The sequence below is a fragment of the Stegodyphus dumicola genome, chromosome 1, assembly GCF_044657685.1.
Source record: "Stegodyphus dumicola isolate Sdum_Otavi_A_Nest chromosome 1, ASM4465768v1".
Classification (NCBI taxonomy): Eukaryota; Metazoa; Arthropoda; class Arachnida; order Araneae; family Eresidae; genus Stegodyphus; species Stegodyphus dumicola.
This window is the reverse complement of record NC_140768.1, coordinates 137,849,082-137,869,341: the sequence shown is the minus strand read 5'-3', so window position 1 is coordinate 137,869,341 and position 20,260 is coordinate 137,849,082. Positions and strand designations below refer to the sequence as shown.

The 20,260-nt window shown below is 31.9% G+C and overlaps 1 protein-coding gene across 4 annotated transcripts in view; it reads right to left on the bottom strand.

Annotated features, from left to right (window-relative positions):
* The window catches only part of Vps39 (vacuolar protein sorting 39), a 150,157-nt gene that overhangs the window by 26,860 nt on the left and 103,037 nt on the right, over nt 1-20,260 (bottom strand). For all 4 annotated transcript variants that reach the window (XM_085821308.1, XM_085821303.1, XM_085821295.1 and 1 more), the window contains 3 exons: nt 10,887-11,004; nt 874-1,002; nt 661-763 (listed from right to left, as the gene is read on the bottom strand). In XM_085821308.1, coding sequence (XP_085677434.1) covers nt 661-763; nt 874-1,002; nt 10,887-11,004 — 350 coding nt within the window. The remainder of the gene's footprint in view (nt 1-660; nt 764-873; nt 1,003-10,886; nt 11,005-20,260) is intronic.

The following is a 20,260-nucleotide window of genomic DNA, read 5'->3' as shown; positions in this document are numbered from 1 at the left end:
TATATCAGAGTTTATATATTAATGCAATCTTACAAAATTCTTTAACATTAACAAAAATAACCGTGGAATTTCATTCTGCAATAAACCCTAGCCACGAAGATTCAATTAAAACTTAAACAGCATTTCATTTTGGGAAAAAATACAGCAGTTTCAAACATGGTAAAACTGGTGATTTTACATGACATAAGAATATATCTGAATTTATTTTTTTTACACATACTAACCACTTGCAATACCAGCCACTTGAAACAGTTATAATAAAACGAAAAAATATATAATGATTTTCATGAGTCGAGTTAGAGTAATTTCATAAAAATATTTCATATTTATAATCATCATCTCTTGGTTTAAATGTATTTTTATTTAAATCATCAGATTAAAAAGTAGAAAAAATATTCTAAAGAATGCATTATTCTGAGCAGTATTACCACTCCTCACTTTCAGATTACTAAGTTTTTTAATCAAAAATTTATTAAACTCACACAAAATATGAAATTAATAAAAAACTTCAAAATTCGGGCTTTGACCATACATATTCAGGTAGATGCTATGTGTATTTTCGTGTCTGTAGATGTTATTGTTTTTACACAGTAGGAAGAACATACAGATTCCTCATTATTTAATAGTAGAAATTTAAAATCTAAATTCTCTTATACATACTTTTCAGCTTTTGAAAAGTTTCGCAAAACGTGAGCATAAATGGCAAGAGCGTCTTCATGCCTTCCTAATTTACCCAAAACAATAGCTCCTTCATCATATAAACCTGTAAAACACAAATATAGAATTTTCTACTTTTTTACAAGTTATAAAATACATATCATTACAATGTGATAAAAAAGTCATAATGTGTTTCTAAATTATATTAAATCATACCTTTATTCATCATGTATGTTGCAAACCTTTCTACAGTATAGTGCTTTGAATTTTCCAAAAAAGCAAGGAGCTTTCGCCGCATTTCTCCCAGTTCCCCTGGTTCTTCACCAGCAGCACCAACTGGATGACCTACAGATTTATTTCTTATTATTTCATGGATGCTATAAAATACTCATTCACTGACAGTTTGTTAACACAAATTTCTAACATCTTGTAAAATTGTTGTACTGTACATCAGTTGCCAAATCATGAAACTGTTCAAAAATTTGTCACTTTTGACAAACTTGTGCTACTAAAATTTATCTCTGAGCAATTCTGAAAACTCCATCATTTCCTTTTGCTAATTAAAAAAATTTTTTAAGTATCAATTCAAATCAATTTATAATAAAATCTAATAATTAAAATAAAACTAAATAAATAATAGGTTATAATTTATTTAGGCTTCAGAAACATTTTTTAAATATTATTTAGAATTCAGCACCATTTTTCAAAATATTTGGCTTAAAATACCCATGTTTGAAAACTGCTGAAAAGAATGAAAACATTTGAAAGAAAAACTTATTATAAGCTATGAATATTTAAACTGAGGGCATATAAAATTGATTTAATAAAGCAGAGTACTTATTTAAAGTAAGTAAAATTCTCAACAAATCCTGCCAAAGCATAGTAAAAAATTGCATTTGAAAAGGGAACTGCATAAACTACTTGAAATGACACTTTGTCGCCTGTCATGCATCCATGGATATCCATCAACCATTTGAGTTAAATTATTTTTTTAAAAAATCTAATTCATCATTTGAGATTTTCTGCTTATATAGGATGAAATAGAAAGAATCAATAAAGCAAGACATTTTACCCAAATTGCTTAAAAAACAAACAACTGTAATTAGCAAATCATCCTTTTCTATTATACTGAATGATGTTTATAACAAGAGATGTTTCATGCTGCAAGCTTCTATGTTTATGTGTTTGTTATTATAATGAAAAATAAAATAAAACAGCCACACTGTTTTGGTGATTTGTTGATGTTCTAAAGATTACTGTTAATAAATTGTATAACCAAAGAGGAAAGATTATATGCAGAGAAAGCATTTCACATGTATGGCGTCTACAATGCCCTATGATCTTTTACAACTACATATTTTGAGATGTAATAAGTATGACAGTGCAATTAACATAAACTTCAAACTGATAGCATTTTTGACAGACCTTTAAACTAGTTTAAGAAATTTTTCAGTTACATCTGCCCCTGGGACAGCAAATACCTCGAGATATACTATGACAAGAATGAGTGGCTTCAGTGAATTGAATTTATTGTACTTATTTCAATCAACTATACGAATTCAAGATGTTAAATAAACTTTGCTAGATACCTAGAAATTTGATATCCTCGGAGTATGTAAAATGTGTCTTAATGAAACAATTTTCATAGTTCTAGATCCATCAGATCGAAGTTCTAGATCTGTCAGAAGAATGAGCGTTCTTCAGATTTCAGTTAAAGAACATGAAATATTTGAAATTTTCCAATAAGCTCACTATAGCATTAAAAAAGCTTTCAAATATATTTATTACTACAGTTAAATAGTCTTTTACTATCACGAGATACAAAACAAAGCTAATTTGGGGAAACGATAGCAAAAAATTGCAGCATAGTTTGCAACAAAATGCTTCTTAAAGTGATAATTTTAGATTACAATTATAACCATATGCAAGACTAAATTCTTGCACTTATATTTTTCCAACTTTTTTTATCCTGTGCCAAAACAATTTCATGAATTACATAAATGCTTATGCTAATTTGCAACACTAGAAATCTTAGGATATGTTATCTTGTAAATATTAATGAAACAGCATTCTGTTTTAAAAGTAGTAATCTAAGAAATTTTTTTAAAAAAATTAAGAAAAATATTTTTGCATTTAATGTTAGCATAATTTATACTTTAAAATTACATTTCAATTCTAAGCACAGATCATTCAATTACTGTGTGTTCCAACTAAAATTCCCTAAAGGTATAAACTGATGTTAGCTTTTCCCGCGGCGGGGAATACAGTTAGAATGCACAGGAACGAGGATATGCTAAGATGTATAGATCCAGCACTGTGCCACGTATGATATTTCATAACTTTAATTCAATCATGTTGTTATTGTTTATCAATAAATAATCAAAAGAAAACTACTGTAAATTAAATGACTCAACACTTCAAAACAAAGACAGCTCAAATTTGTTGGTGACCCGGACGTGATTTGGGATTACTGTGAATCTTCTGATGGAATGTGAACCTTTCTTTGTCTTGGAAGTTTCTGAGTCACGACCATGGAATTGAGGTAGGTCCCTTTAGATTCAGTTCTTGAAGTGTTATGATTTTGTATGTGATAGGAAGTTTTGAATTTATAGTGGTGATTTGATTATTTAGTTGTTGTAAATTGATTTGAAATTTAGTTTTGAAAGCAGAAGTAGTTTATGCAAACATGGTGAAATGAGTTGAAAGGTTAAAGCAGAAACGAAACTGCATTAGGTAGCTTTTTTGTAATCTTTTGACAAAAATTGAAAAAAGCAATAAATAAACCTTTAAGTGAAATTTACAATAAAGAATAAAAACTTGATGATCTTTATGATCAAAGAAACCAGTTGATTGAAAAAATAAAGAATGTTAAGGGTTTAGATAGTGAAATAGAAGCGATAATTGGTATAGATGAGTTAGAAAACGAAATTGCTGAGAGTGAAGAATATCAGGAACGCGGTATTCAATGGAAAATAAAACTAGATAGGGATATAGAAAGTGCTTTAAAAAGGGCTTCAAAAAATGAAATTCAAGTTAATGAAAATGTTAGGTTGGAACAACGCATAGTAAGAAATGAAAGTAGTGTAGTTAAGCTTCCGAAATTAAGTATTGAGAAGTTTTATGGTGATTGTAGCTCTTGGTTGGATTTCTGGAATTCCTATGAAGTAGCTATTCATAATAACAATTCCTTATGTAAGGTTGAGAAGTTTTCGTATCTGAAAACATTTTTAGGAGGTACTGCCTTATCGGCAGTTTCGGGATTCTTGTTAATAAACGAAAATTATGATTCCTCAATTAAGTTGTTAAAAGAAAGATTTGGAAGGCTAGATTTGATTATAAGCTCGCACATGAATAAACTGTTGCTGCTTGATTCCGTTAAGACATGCACGAATGTTCCAACATTGCGAAGAATGTATGATACGATTGAGATTCAAATTCGATCATTAAAGTCTTTAGGTGTTGCAGCAGGCACTTATAGTAGTTTACTTTGCCTGGTAATACTACAGAAAATTCCAGAAGAGCTAAATTTGTATTACAATAAACAACGCGAATCGTGTGAATCATTTGATATAGAGCACTTAGTTGAGTTTTTAAGAAAAGAGGTAGAAATAAGAGAAGCATCTTCTTTATTATCAGATTCAAAATACTTTAAGCGAAATGAAATTCCTTTTAGTAATAGAGGAACGAGTCAAAATTATCAGAAAAATTATGTAGACTCAAAACGAAAAATTTCAGAAGCGCGCATTTCAACAACAGCTGCTTTAATAGCCGTAGCGAATGAAATATGTAGTTTTGTTAAGATAAATCTCACAAAACACATAAATGTCCTTTACCATTAACAGAAAAAAGAAATTCTTTAAAAACACAAGGGCGATGTTACATTTGTCTGAAATGTAGACATACCTCAAAATTTTGCTGAAAAAAGGACCAGCTCTGCAAAATATGTAAAAAACCTCACAATTATTTAATATGTGATAAGGTTAAACTGACAAATAATGCAGCCGAATCAAATGGTAAAGAAACAGACAATAATTTATTTACGGTACAGTCATTGCATTGCTTTGGAGGAAGTAAAAGGGAATTTGTAAACAAAACTGAAAGCGCTGGAGCATCGCTCCTGGGTTTATTACAAACATTCAGCGCTATACAAATAAAAAGAAATAAAAACAAATAAAAAGAGCGAAATTTTAACAGAACATTTATCAGGAGGAAAACTGCAGACTCGTTAGGATTGAGGGCTACCAGATGTGAAACGTTTGAAATATATGGGTTACATAGCGAGCGTAAACCTAAACAACAATATAATATAGTTCAGCTTGATTTGCGGAATAGAATCAACCCAAGTAAAAAACTCCGCATAGAAGCAGTGGTAATTGATGCGATTATGCATGACCACATAGAAGTTCCTTCAAAGTGAGTCAGAAACATGGCTCTAAGTAAGGGAATAGAATTGGCCGGTATTGGAAATACGAAGAAGATACACATGTTGATTGGATCAGACTACACTTGGGAAATTTTATAAAGAAATAAGATTAGGAAAACGATTAGTTATTATGGACAGTTTGTTTGGGTTTGTAATCCAAGGTAAGGAAATGGGATCGGATAATCATGGAAATTATGATAAGACTTGTATAAACCATATCTCTGTGAAAGAACAAACAGATTTTGAAAGAGTTACGAATTTGTGCGATTTGGAGGCTATAGGAATAAATCAGGAGAAGGAAAATTCGCGATCAGATGCAGATGCCATAGACATGTTTGAAAGAAATACCACGTTTAAAAATGGGAGGTATGAAACTAAATTATTATGGAAGGAGGGTTGTAGCACATTGAATAGTAATTATGAAGTTGCAGAAAGATGTTTGATAAGCTTAAATAATAAATTTAGGGATGATACGCATCTGTATTTTCATTATTAAAAAATAATTAATGAGCAGTTAAGGGATGGTATTATTGAACAAGTTGTATTTCATGGAGATTGTGATAGGAAAATTGGTTATTTTATGCCTCATCATGCTGTAGTACGCGAACCAAAGGAACGTACGAAAGTTAGGATTGTGTATGATGCGTCGTCCAGAGATAGAGATAGACAGTCACTCAATGATTGTTTAGATAGTGGTCCCAATCTTAATCTAGATTTGCTCAGGATTATTTTAAGATTTCGTTATCACCCAATTGCTTTTAGTGCTGATATTCAGAGAGCATTTTTAGAGATTGGCATAGTAGAGAAGGATCGAAAGTTTTTGCAGTTTTTATGGAAAAATGAGGGGGGAACCAAATTTGATTTCAATGGTCATGATATCAGAATTTTACAAATGACATGTGTTCCTTCTGGTGTGAAATGCAGTCTTTTTATTTTGACAGGAGCTATACGACTTCATTTAAAGAAATATAAAAAATCACACAGTGAAGCATATTCTATTTTGAAAGAACTTTATGTTGATGACTTAATAATTGGGGCATCAACTGTTGAAGAAGCGGTATCTCTTGCAAGAGATTAAATTTATACTGAGTGAAGCAAACATGAATTTACAGCAATAGTCTTCGAATTCAGCTATCCTTAATCAAAGATGGAAGGAAACCCAAATGGAATGTCGGACGCCATCGAATCAAACAGATATACCAATATACCATTAAAAGTACTAGGATTAATTTGGGACAATAATAAGGACACCTTGAAGATAGATCTGAATCAATTTACAAAGTTTAAATATGTGACACCAACAAAACGTACAGTTTTAAGTGCATGTGGCATGTTGTTTGATTCATTAGGTTTAATTACACCATTCAGTGTAAGAATTAAATTGATAATGTAGACTCTTTGGGGAAAAGGCTTAAAATAGGATGATAATATTCCAGCAGAATTAGAATCTATATTCAAGGAGTGGTGGAATGAAGTAACCGAGCTTGACAGGCTTGTCATACCCCGAACATATTTTGACGAGCTGGAGATTCAGCAGTTGGAAGTACATATATTTTCTGATGCAAGCCCAAAGGCATATGGTGCGGTCGCATATTTCAAGATTAGATACCATGACAAATGTGCGACAAGTTTTATAATTTCAAAATGTCATCTAGCTCCACTGAAGAAAATGACTTTGCCACAATTAGAACTACTAGGAAACTTGATTTCCGCACAATTGTCTGATTATATACGATCCACGTTTTCTTCTCTGAAAGAAAGTGACATTTTCATGTGGACAGATTCCAAAATATGTCTACATTGGATTAGGGGTGTTGCAAATGATTGGAAGCAATTTGTCCGCAACAGAGTGTTGGAAATCAAAGAAAAGACAAATCCATCGAATTGGAATTTTTGCAACGGAAAGATGAATCCTGCAGATAAACTTACTAGGGGAGTAAGTGCACAATCTTTAATTAATGATGAAACATGGTGGAGAGGCCCCTTGTGGCTAATAGATGTTCTAGACTATGAAGGAATACTGAATGCTGATATTGATACATTTGAAGCGGAAAAGGAGAGAAAAGGGAACTGTATTGCTTTACCAACATACATTGAATGTACCAATAGCTTGTTGAATTTGCACAGTGACTTATTGCATAGTCTTACAGTGACTTATCTAAGGTTCTTCGAATCACTGCATACGTCCTACGGTTTATTAATAATTGTAAGTGAAATTCTGAAAAGTATAAAGGAGTACTAACTGCTGAAGAACTCGCAAGTGCTAAACGCTATTGGATTCGTTTTATACAGCTTAGTGAATTTGAAAAGGATCTTATTAAATTGATACAAAAGGATTCACTTATTTCCGATTTCAAATTATACGGTCTAAACCCGAAGGTGACGGCAGAAGGACTCATATGTCTTGGTGGAAGATTACAACATTCTGCTTTTCAGTTTCAAGAAAAGCATCCATGGATTATACTGAAAAAAATCTTGATTCACTGAATTGCTAATCAAAAGAGAACATGAGAACTTGCTTCGTGCTGGTGTTTCAGATACACTCACTCAAACTCGAGAAAATTATTGGATCATCCGAGGCAGACAATCTGTAAAATCATGCTTGAATAACTATTTCGTTTGCAGGAAATTTAAGGCTAAAAAAGGCACTCAAGTGATTGCCCCATTACCAGCGGATAGAATTCATGAAGCAAATCCCTTTGAAATCACAGTTGTTGATTTTGCTCGACCTTTGTTTACGAAAAATGGAGACAAGGTTTACATTTGTTTGTTTACTTGTGCAGTCACACGTGCAGTGAAATTGCTTGAAATTGTTTCTAGCCTAAGCACCGAACATTTCCTTCTAGCATTTTGCTGCTTTGTGTCAAGAAGAGGTGTTTGCCGAATTATAAACTCTGATAATGCCAAAACTTTTAAAGGTGCAGATGTAGAACTGAAGAAGTTATATGCAAATATTGTTGATCTATTTGTACAAAATTATTTTGGTACAAAAGGAATAAGATGGCATTTTATTGTCGAAAGAGCAGCTTGGTGGAGTGGATACTGGGAGAGAATGGTGAAGATGACAAAAGGTATTTTGAGAAAAGTGCTAGGAAAGGCTTTAGTTTCTTTTGAAAAATTACAAACCATTTTGACAGGAATAGAATCCATTCTAAATTTTAGACCACTTACTTACATTTACAATGATCCATCACAGCCATTCCCTCTCACTCCTGTTCATTTCCTAACTGGAAAACGGTTAACATCCTTACCGCACCAGGCTGGTCATGTTAAAGAAAATATTGCAAGTAACAAAAGGATTTTAATTAAAAGATATTTGTATCAGGAGAAAATTTTAAATGATTTTCGGAGACGATGGAAAAGAGAGTATTTTCTCCAATTAAAAGGTGCAAAGTGTTTCAAAACTGTTAATGTAACCACTGATTTTAATATAAATAATGTAGTTTTGATAGGGGATGACAAACTACCTCGGCAGCTGTGGAAGCTGGGAAAGGTGATGGAGTTGCATAGAGCCCGTGATAACAAGGTAAGAAGTATTACAGTGAAAACTTCTTCAGGTGTAATAAAAAGGCCTATTCAAATACTATATCATTTGGAACTTGGAAAGAGATATGAATGATTGTTTTCAGAATTTTCAGGTTTCTATTTAGTATTTCTTCAGTAACTGCAATTTGTTGTGTTAGTTATTGTTTGATGATAATTGTTTTCTTTTCTATTTGTATTTAGCTTGAGATAGTTAGTAAGATAAAATGTAGCTACTATGATGAAAATGTCCTTTATATACAAAGTATTCATGCTATGTTGTGTGCTGCAAGTTTTGTAAAAGTATAAGATGTAATATTTTATTGCAAGATTTTGAATTTATGATAAATGCCTTCGCAGGGCTAGAGGATGTTCCAACTAAAATTCCCTAAAGGGATAAACTGATGTTCGATTTTTCCCGGGGCAGGGGGGAAATACAGTTAGAACACACAAGAACGAGGATATGCTACGATGTATAGATCCGGCACTGTGCCGCGTATGATATTTCATAACTTTAATTCAATCATGTTGTTATTGTTTATCAATAAATAATTAACAGACAACTACTGTGAATTAAATGACTCAACACTTCAAATCGAAGACAGACACCCCATTGTGTAAGACTATTAAGATTTTCAAAAGGAGGGGGAAAAAAAACTGTGTAGATTTTAATAATACAATGCTTCAGTTAATTGCTAACTAGATACGCTAACCACTTATACCACAGCATATGCTCAAAGGAATGTGATAATGTGTGAATGTGTTCTTCCCCTCTAACAGGAACTGAGGAAGAGGAGCAATATGCAATTATGCAAATTCAGTGATCATGAATTGTCATTTATCAGATCTTCAGCTGGGATGCCACTTACAGCCTATTAAGTTTTCATAAACATGAAAAATCAACTATGTTCATTATAAGATTTGAATCACACATCTCCTGTTAGTTGGATATGCTAACAATTTATACCTTAACACGCGCAGGTGAATGTAAAAATTTCTTACAATTGTATTGATATTTCAGAAATATTTAATATGTTTATTGATGAATGTTAAAAATATTCTACAAGCAGTAATTTGATAACTTTACACATTTGACATCTTCCATAATCAGGATGACAACCAAACTTGGCAGGTTTTAATTTGGCACGATTCTCATTTGCCTGTGGTTTCCAGCTCTATGTTTTCCTCTGACAAACCTAGAGCTTTATTTCGGTGCTTGTAATGAGTGCGAGTTTAGTGTAGCCTGAAGATTCTTCTTTGTAATTTAATTTTGAAATACTGTGTTTGTTTTTAAAAGTTTTACAGTTTGATATTTGCAGGAGGTTAAGCTATTGTTGGTGGGAGATATTGGATTTCAAATGACATGAAGTTTATAATTTATGAATGTTTTCATTTAATTTTATTTGGTTAATGTTTTCTGGGTCAGTTAATTATTTTTTTAAAATTTTGTTTCTTGCATCTGGCAACCAAAAGACGTGGAATGTTTAAAGTTTTGAACAAAAGTTGTTTAGTGTGTTGAATTCCATGAGGATTGTAACTCCTATATTTTAATGAGTTTATGATGCATTCGTTGTTAATAAATTTGAATATATTTACTTGGTTGTGAATTTTGGAGTGCAAGGAAAGTGTTATACAATTTATTATTTCATTATACTATTTCATCATGAATTACATAGATAGGACTATTTTTTTATTTGCAAAGGTGATGGACTTTGTTTTACACATCTATTATTTTATCGTCTTATTTTACTATTCTGTTTAAATTTTCACTACTGCAAAACTTACTACTCCATTTACATTTAAAAATCGCATCTTAGTGCTCTCATTGCTACCAAAAAAAATCCGCCAAATTTTGAAGGCCAAAATATTCTGGAGCCAACACACCCCAGTTATGGAATATTTAGCCGTATCTTGTATTATAGTACTTGAATAATGATCTCAACATAACCTTTATTCAAACACATTTGCTACTAAAAACTATTGGAGAAAATTTCTAACAAAATCTAATAACAAATTAAACAAAATCTTGTGCATATTGAGAATTTATGTAAAAAAACTTGTAACTAATTTTGATTCAAATGAACAAAATTCTGATTTGCCCAAAACTCAGAAAATATTTTGCCTTTCAATAATCGAATGATCATCTGAAGTCAGGAAGTTACAGATTTTTGACAAAATACACAATGTCTTCTGTGTAATTCTTTTCAGCTTATGAAACATGTCTTTAACTTTTCACATTTAATTTTTTTATAGGTTAAGAATTTCTACAAATATAAAATTTTACCTTCAGGAAGTGAATCCTTATATTCAGCTAATAACATAAGAATATTTTCACAATATTTGCTAACAAGAGCATTATGGAAAATGCTACTCTCTTCTCCCCATTTGTAGACAATAAATTCCTAAAACAAAACATATGTAATTCAGGCAAGATAAAAATTAACTTCATTATTAAAAACACACTTTCACCACCATGCAGATTATGTATACAGTTACATTAAGAAATCAGGTAGCTAAGGAAAGATGAATAATAAAGATAATATGAAAAATGGCTTTCCTGGCAGTAAGTTTTTCTAGAACACCAGAAAATACAGTAGGCCAAAGCTAATCCACTTGCTGGTCCACTTGGCAAAAAGACACTGAAGTTAGTGCACAAACTGACTTAATTCACTATTCTACTAAAAGTTTCAAATATAAACAAATGGCAGCTTCTTTAGTTTAATATCACTCAAAAAAAACTTTTAAATTGTTGATAGTTCTACAGCTATTACATGCAGATTAATTAAAGGCATAAAAACCTTAACTGGGACATAACAACATAATTCAATCACTACTTTTCAAGTACAAAATGCACAATTTACAACTGAATAAAAAAAATGAACTCACCAAGCCAAGTTAATATATACATACATACATATATATATATATGTAATGATATTTTTAAATCAATTGATTAAATTAAATTCTATTAATATTGCTTAATAATGTGTTGGCGATTCTCTACCTAAATTGCATTCCTGTTCCTAAATTTTGGCGAAATCCTTTCTTTAGTATAAAATATATTAACCTGTTGGCGCCCGCCAAATCGCCAAACTCATAAATCTGTCATATTACATAAAGTATTTAAGAACACTCCTGATGAGAAGATAGCACCACCTCGTGATTTCAATTAATATCGCTAATTGGAGGAGCCTCGTGACGTACACATATGTATAAGTAGGGCTTCTGCTCAAGGTACGAGGAGAACGCTTGTGAGATGGATGCTAAAATAAACCTACCACTTTATATTCCAAAATTTGTCTCATTCCTGTTGCCCCGGCTGCACAAAACAAATAACGTATGAGAAATTACATTTCAGAAAGCCGGTAGGATACCACCTTCAAAGGGATTATCTAAAAAAGAAAATACCCCAAGGATTATACGGATAAAATGTTATGCACTTTAGATGAATTTGCCCCTGTGCAACTTCTATGTTTCTACATTTTTCTCTAGGCATTCTTGCTTCAAGAGAATCATCCTTCTGTTACCTGTATTCTGGTATTCTGCAGATTATTTTACGTCCAGAGAAGCATCCTTCTGCCCCCTGTGGTGTGTGATCTGTGTTTCCATCGAAAGTTCGTCGTTCATCAAATGTGCTCTTACCGTTGACCTACTTTTGAGGATGGAAATCTTTCCCTACGTCTACGGCGTTCTATGTTGCTCTCGAGAGCTTTGTGCTTGTGTGGTGATTGATCGTGTTTTGCGAAAATCTAATCAAGAGTGCACAAAAATGTGTATTTTCGTGTCGATTTCATCACTCGTATTCTCGTCACAATAAGTCAAACAGAAGCAATTAGTAAAAAGATTGACGATGCAAATGATATTATTATTATTGAATTATAATTACTGATTTAATAATAGTGTTTTTATTTTGAAAATTTTAAAAAGTATTATTTTGGTATAAATGTATTTTAAATTTGGTATTTAAAGGATGTATTTTGGTTTTAATATCATTTTGGGAAAATTTAAAGAGTATTATTTTTGAGTTAGTTTTATTTATGAAAGTATTATTAGTTTTATTTATGAAAGTATTATTAGTTTTATTTATGAAAGTATTATTAAAAGAATAATGGCTAATGAAAACCTCTCTGATCCTGATGATTCATTAAGGGCAGCTAGCGCTGAACCTGAAACAAGTTTAATTCCCTTTGACGCGCAGAATGATACGGATATAAATTCATGGCTTGAGTAGTTTAACAAAACTCATTTAGATAAAGATGAAACGTGGAAGCTTAATAATGTAGCTCGATATCTAAAAGGTAATGCACTTAGCGCATATGTCAAAAACTGCCATAAAATTACTAAATATGTGGAATTAGTCCAAATTTTAAAGGAAAATTTTTTCAACCCCACTTTAACTACGTTTGGTGATTTTGCCAATTACAAGTACAATCATAAAGAGGACATAACGCAATATTTTCGCAAAAAATTAGATATTGGTAAAAAATTAAATCTAACTCATGAAATGATCTTGGAGGGTCTGACGGATGGCCTTCCTATAGAATTAAAATCCTTAATGATGATCAACGCACCCTCTGACCCCATCTCTTGGCTTACTCATGTCCATAAGCTTATTAAGATTAGCGAAAATCAACAAATCAAAAGTGCACCTCCCAGATTTGTTACTCCGATTGGCAACAGTCCCCAAAATTACAATCGATTTAATAGAAGTAGAATTTCAGCTTCAAGCTATGAAACTACTGTGAGACAAGATTCTCCTAGACCCAACAATTTCCAACGTTTTCAGAGACCAAGTAATATTTATATTCGGTTCAGTGGGCCAAGATTTACAAGCCATCATAATTATAATTCTCAAAATAGATTGCCATTGCCACCCAGTCCCTGTAGACTTTGCACCCGGAACGCAATCCCAAATGCTTTTCACTGGTTTCAGGTTTGTCCTTTCAGAGGGGAGAGATCTGATACACCTAATGTTACGCCCCTTGCAATAAAACCAACCCCAGAAACCCCTCACAGTAGTTGACTATTAAAGGTGTCGGGATATTTGTCCAATAAGAAATGTCTAGAGTGTGTTGTAGACAGTGGTGCCACCATATCAATAATTTCTTCCAAAACAGCTAGACAATTACGTTTAAAAGTACAAAGAGTTAGATCATTTTCAGTAACCCAAACTAAAGGAAAAATAATCTTCAACAAAATATGTTCTATACAAATGAAAATTGGACAGATTAGTAAACAAATTACCTTGTTTGTTCTTCATAATAATTTGAATTATGTAATTTTAGGACTTTATGAATGCAAATTATTTGAGTTGAGTATTGATTGTACTAATTTAAAAATTAAACAGAGAGCTATTGTACTTAATGATGACTGCCATTTTGACAGCCGACCCATATTTCTACACCTCCAACTTCAAGGTGGTACAACAAATGTTTATCCACGTGTTAATAATAATGATAATGATGTAAGAAATTTTCCAACCTGTAAATCTCGGACTACAAATCCAAAGGAATTAGTTTCTCAGTCTAACATTCATGTGAAAAATGCTGTTCCTAATACTGTCGATAACAAAGAGTATAACTTGGAAAAATTGTTAAATGATTATTCATCTGTGTTTTCTAAAAATAAGTATGATGTAGGAAAAATTAATATTGAACCTCAATGAATTAATTTAAATTCTGATTTGCCTGTATCATTAAGACCTTATAGAACATCTCCTATGGAAGAAGAGGAAATTAAGACCCAAATTGATCAATTATTACAAGCAGGTATAATTAAAGAAAGTTGTAGCCCATATTCGTCCCCCGTGACTTTAGTACTTAAACGTGAGGAAGGTAAGAAAACTAGATTGTGTATAGATTATCGAAAATTGAATTCCCTAGCTAAAACAGATGCAAACCCTCTTCCTCGCATTGACACTTTGTTAGACAAATTAAATAAAGCAAAAGTATTTTCTACAATTGATTTGAGATCTGGTTTCTGGCATATCCCGATTCACCCTGCAGATACTGAGAAATTAGCTTTTTGCACGAATTTTGGATTATTCGAATGGCTAAGACTCCCTTTTGGTATCAAAAATGCTCCTGCAATTTTTAACAGAACAATTAGACGAATATTAACAAAAAAATAAAATTAATTTCGCTTGCAGTTACTTTGATGATATCATCGTTTACTCTTCCTCTGAAAAGGAACATTTAAAAATTTTATTTGAGGTGTTTAAAGAGGAGCATATTAAATTGAATACAAACAAGTGTGTGTTCGCCACAGATCAGATCACATTTCTTGGCTATGAAATAAAAAATGGTAGAATAATTCTCGATAACCATAATATAAAAGTTATTAAGAAACTTAAAAACCCCAGTAACACCAAAGAGTTACAAAGAGTTTTGGAAAGTGTGAATGTGTATCATAGATTCATTCCGAATTATGCAACTATTAGAGCTCCATTAAAAAGGCTCTTGAAAAAAGATGTCAAGTGGGAATGGGATGACCAATGTCAAAAAGCTTTCGACGAAATGAAAAGAATACTGATTTCAAAACCTGTTTTACAATTGTATGATTCCAGTAGGCCATGTCATATTTTTGTTGACGCTTCTCAAACTGCTGTTGGAGCTGTTTTGAAACAACCAGATGAAAATGATGTCCTTCACCTTGTATCATATTATTCCCGAACTTTAAGAAATTATGAGAAAAATTATACGATTACTGAGTTAGAATGTTTGGCCATAGTAGATGCCCTAGACAAATTCTATTACTATCTGCATGGACAAAAATTTGTTATACATGCGGCCCTCGTTTGGCTAAAAAATGTTAAAAATTTAAAAGGTAGGCTCTTCCGTTGGTCACTCAAACTAAGTATGTTCAATTATGAAGTAAAGTATCAGAAGGGCTCTACCAATATTGAAGCTGACATGCTTTCTAGACATCCTGTTTCACAGCACCTCCAACATTATGTACATTTACTTGATAGAAATGAAATAATCCAACAACAAAAAACTGATAATGTCTCCGGAAAAAATTACCAAGAGATAAATGATATGATGGTAATTAAGAAAAAGAATTTCTATAAAATTGTAGTACCTAAATCTTTAAGATTAAAATTGTTGAATAAAACCCATGAAAATTTTGGTCACCCAGGAGTTCAAATTATGCTTAACTTAATCACCCCTCAATATTATTGGCCTCATATTAGCGAAGATATCGGAAATTTTGTTAAACATTGTCATACTTGTCAACTTAATAAAAAGAAAAAACAGAAAAAATTTGGTCTTATGCAAGATGTACCCCCAACCAACAAACCTTTCGAATGTCTCTCTATTGACACTGTGGGAGGATTTAATTATTATAATTCTACAAAAAAATATTTACATATAGTTATTGACCATGCAACAAGATATGTCTGGGCTTTTCCCTCTAAAAGTGTAACTTCAGAAACCTATGCCAATTGTCTAAAACAAATATTTCAAATATTCCCCGAAAAAATTCTGAGTGACAGGAATGCAGCCTTCACTTCCTCTAGATTCAAAAAATTTCTTAAAAAGCATAATGTTAAACAACTTTTAACTTCATCTCACCATCCCCAGACAAATGGTAAAGTAGAAAGAGTAAATCAATCAATAGTAAGTCGACTAAAATGTAAAGTAAATTCTTCTTCTAAAAAAGTACCATGGACTAAAGTGCTAGAGCAAGTTGTTATCGAATATAACAACTCCCCTCATATGGTGACTAAGTTCACCCCAGCATACTTACTATTTGGTAACCTCTCTTTTGAATCTCCAATTGATCAAAATAAATACCCTTCCTTAAATGAAGCAAGGGCTTTAGCAAAGAAAAGAACTATCGAATACCACCGAAAGAATAAAACTAGATATGACATCAGATTTGTAGAATCTAAATTTCAACCTGGAGATTTTGTCCTTTACGAGGAATTCGAATACCCAAATACTAGAAAATTGACTTCACCCTATTCAGGCCCTTATCCGATTATAAATAAATTATCTGAAGTTAATTATGAAATCGACAGGGAAAATTTTCACACGAAGAAACCAACTGAGATTGTACATGCGTCAAAATTAAGGTTCTATTATCCACCCGAGAACTTTAAATTACATCATGAATAAATCAAAATTTATAAATCAATAAACTATCTACAACCCTTCTTTTAGTTTTCATCCTGTTGTCCCCCCTTAATAATTGATTTATCTCTCAGTGTCTGAAAGTTTGTCTGCCCTTTTCTTTTACTGGGCTCCTTCAAACTTGGCTTTTACTGGGCTTTCAGGTTCAATGCACTTTCCGTGTGGGAAACACTCAATTGAGGCTATACTACAAGTAGAGTACTATACCCTCACATTTCCTTGAGCTCATGTTTTTCTATGTTTGTGTTATAAATTGTAGCAACAGTTGAAAAAGTTAAATTTCAGTTGTTGAAATTTCTGAATTTCATTTTATGTTTCTGCAGCATCGTGTACAAAAAACTGGTATGGATGTTGGAAGTTAAAGTTTGTTTTGTTATCATTAATAAGAGAAAAATAGAGTGACAAAATATGTTAAAAACCTAGAAAAATGTGTATCTTCAACAAGAGTATAAGAGCTCTAGTACCGTGACATAAAAACTCAAATGTTTTCAGTGCCAATGCTAATCCATAATTCTAGCGCTAATTAAATGATCCGGAGATCTCCAAAGACCAGTAAAAGACTGAAGATGAGCCTGAATGACAACTCTAATGATTGTACAGACTCATACACAAACTGTGAATGGCATGCCCTAAGATATAAACTTACAAATTCAGTTATTTCCTATATTTCCTATTGCCGCGTAGCTAACCAGCAATATGTTATTAGTGCTTTATTTGTTCTGCACTTAGGTACTATATTATAATTTCATTAATCATTTATTATGTTTTATATACTGTATTAATTATATTCAAATATTTTATGTCATATTTTATGTAAACATTTTGTGTGCCTTGAGGTAAATCCAATCAGTTTTCCTACTCACTTAATTTCCTAATAACTAAATTTTCTGCTCTCACTACCTGGACTGTCTTGGGTCGACGGCCGCGACTGCAAGCCTTTTCAGATGGGAGGGGGGATAATCTGTAATGATATTTTTAAATCAAATGATTAAATTAAATTCTATTAATATTGCTTAATAATGTGTTGGCGATTCTCTACCTAAATTGCATCCCTGTTCCTAAATTTTGGCAAAATCCTTTCTTTAGTATAAAATATATTAACCTGTTGGCGCCCGCCAAATCGCCAAACTCATAAATCTGTCATATTACATAAAGTACTTAAGAACACTCCTGATGAGAAGATAGCGTCACCTCGTGATTTCAATTAATATCGCTGATTGGAGGAGCCTCGTGACGTACACATATGTATAAGTAGGGCTTCTGTTCAAGGTACGAGGAGAACGCTTGTGAGATGGATGCTAAAATAAACCTACCACTTTATATTCCAAAATTTGTCTCATTCCTGTTGCCCCGGCTGCACAAAACAAATAATGTATGAGAAATTACATTTCATATATATATATATATATATATATAATGTTGTATGAACTTAAATCCATTTAGTGCGAATACAAGTTATTATTACTTGCGCAATTGCTGCAAAGTTAGTTAATAATAATTTATTTCCTAAACAGTATTGATTAATTGATTATATTATCTCCTAAGTTTAGTTAAAGTAGAATTATTTTAAAAGTGTGCATCCATACTGGTAAGTTATATTTTGAAAGATGTTTTGAAGTAATTTGAAAGCAAAATGTTAATAATGTTTTAACGGGGACTGGAGTTAAATCATCACGAGGAATAATATTACAATTGTAAAAGTAAAAATTAAAACATGTAATTATTGTCATTGATCGGAAATTAGTTGACTTTTCAAGGGGAACAAACCAACTCCCGTTCAATGATCAATAATTGATAAAAATACGTAAATATGAAAGTGTTTCGTCTTTACTCGAGTTATAAGTTAAAGCCAAACCGGCAATTCTAGTCAGGCCAAATATTTCCGCGAATAGTTGTTACTCAAAGAACTGATTCTCATGAAGCATTTTAGTCAATTCAATTTGGAGTAAAAATCAATTACTGTAGAGAAATCTTGTAAAACTCGAGTAATCGTCCCCGACACTATCATCTTTATGTATTTGAGTACTATATTATTTGTAAAAATTAAACATTGGAAATTGTCATTATGAAATCGAAATCAAAGTAAAGTTGAAATAAACATAGAAGATTATAAAAAAGATAAATAATGCAAACTTTGCAAAAACAAATCAAAGAGAACATAAAAATAATATAAAAATAAAATAGAAAATAATATAAATAAGATCAGTGAATGTACATGAAGATATAAAGGCCAGAAAGGTATTAAGTAACTTACATTCTTTCTAGTGGGGGAGTTGGCAGTGTGTTCTCTTCGTGTCTGACTCAGAAGTGTAGGGTGTCCGAAAATTCTTAGCGGCAGTAGGGGCTTTGAATTATATCAGTCGGTAAGACTTGGTTGAAGAAATTTATGGTAGTGGGTGTCAAATACATAAAGATGATAGTGTCGGGGACGATTACTCGAGTTTTACAAGATTTCTCTACAGTAATTGATTTTTACTCCAAATTGAATTGACTAAAATGCTTCATGAGAATCAGTTCTTTGAGTAACAACTATTCGCGGAAATATTTGGCCTGACTAGAATTGCCGGTTTGGCTTTAACTTATAACTCGAGTAAAGACGAAACACTTTCATATTTACGTATTTTTATCAATTATTGATCATTGAACGGGAGTTGGTTTGTTCCCCTTGAAAAGTCAACTAATTTCCGATCAATGACAATAATTACATGTTTTAATTTTTACTTTTACAATTGTAATATTATTCCTCGTGATGATTTAACTCCAGTCCCCGTTAAAACATTATTAACATTTTGCTTTCAAATTACTTCAAAACATCTTTCAAAATATAACTTACCAGTATGGATGCACACTTTTAAAATAATTCTACTTTAATTAAACTTAGGAGATAATATAATCAATTAATCAATACTGTTTAGGAAATAAATTATATATATATATATATATATATATACATGATGTACCAGCTTTTGTCAGGAATAAAAAGATTGTTGAAGAATCATAAATGTAGTCGTAGCCTAAATTATCAGACGATAAGTTTAAAAAACTGGATCCATTTATTATTGGTCAGGAGAAATAGCAGTTACAAAATCAGATATCTGGAGTAAATAAAAAAGAACTACTAATAACATTTTGTATGAAGTTTACTGAATCGTGACATTTAAGAAAAAGCCCCGATATTCTTTTGCGAGTCCTTTTATAGCCTCTGGAAAGGCGGAGCTTCCAAAAAATGACGTCAGCCAATCCAGTCACTTTAAATATTTCCAGAACATTCTAAAACTGTACGTGTAGAAAAGGCGGGAAAAACAACTTGACTATGGGGCTGGGGATTTAATTTTACGTACTTTCAAATAAAAAACCGATGCCGATAAAAATGAAAAGAACATACAGTTAGAATATTAAGTGTATTCTTGACTATGGAATTTTATTATTACATATATATTTGTACATGTTTAGAGTGGCCAATTGCAACCAAAAACACAGGTGCACAACTACATGTTACAGCAGTCCCATATATAAAATTTAA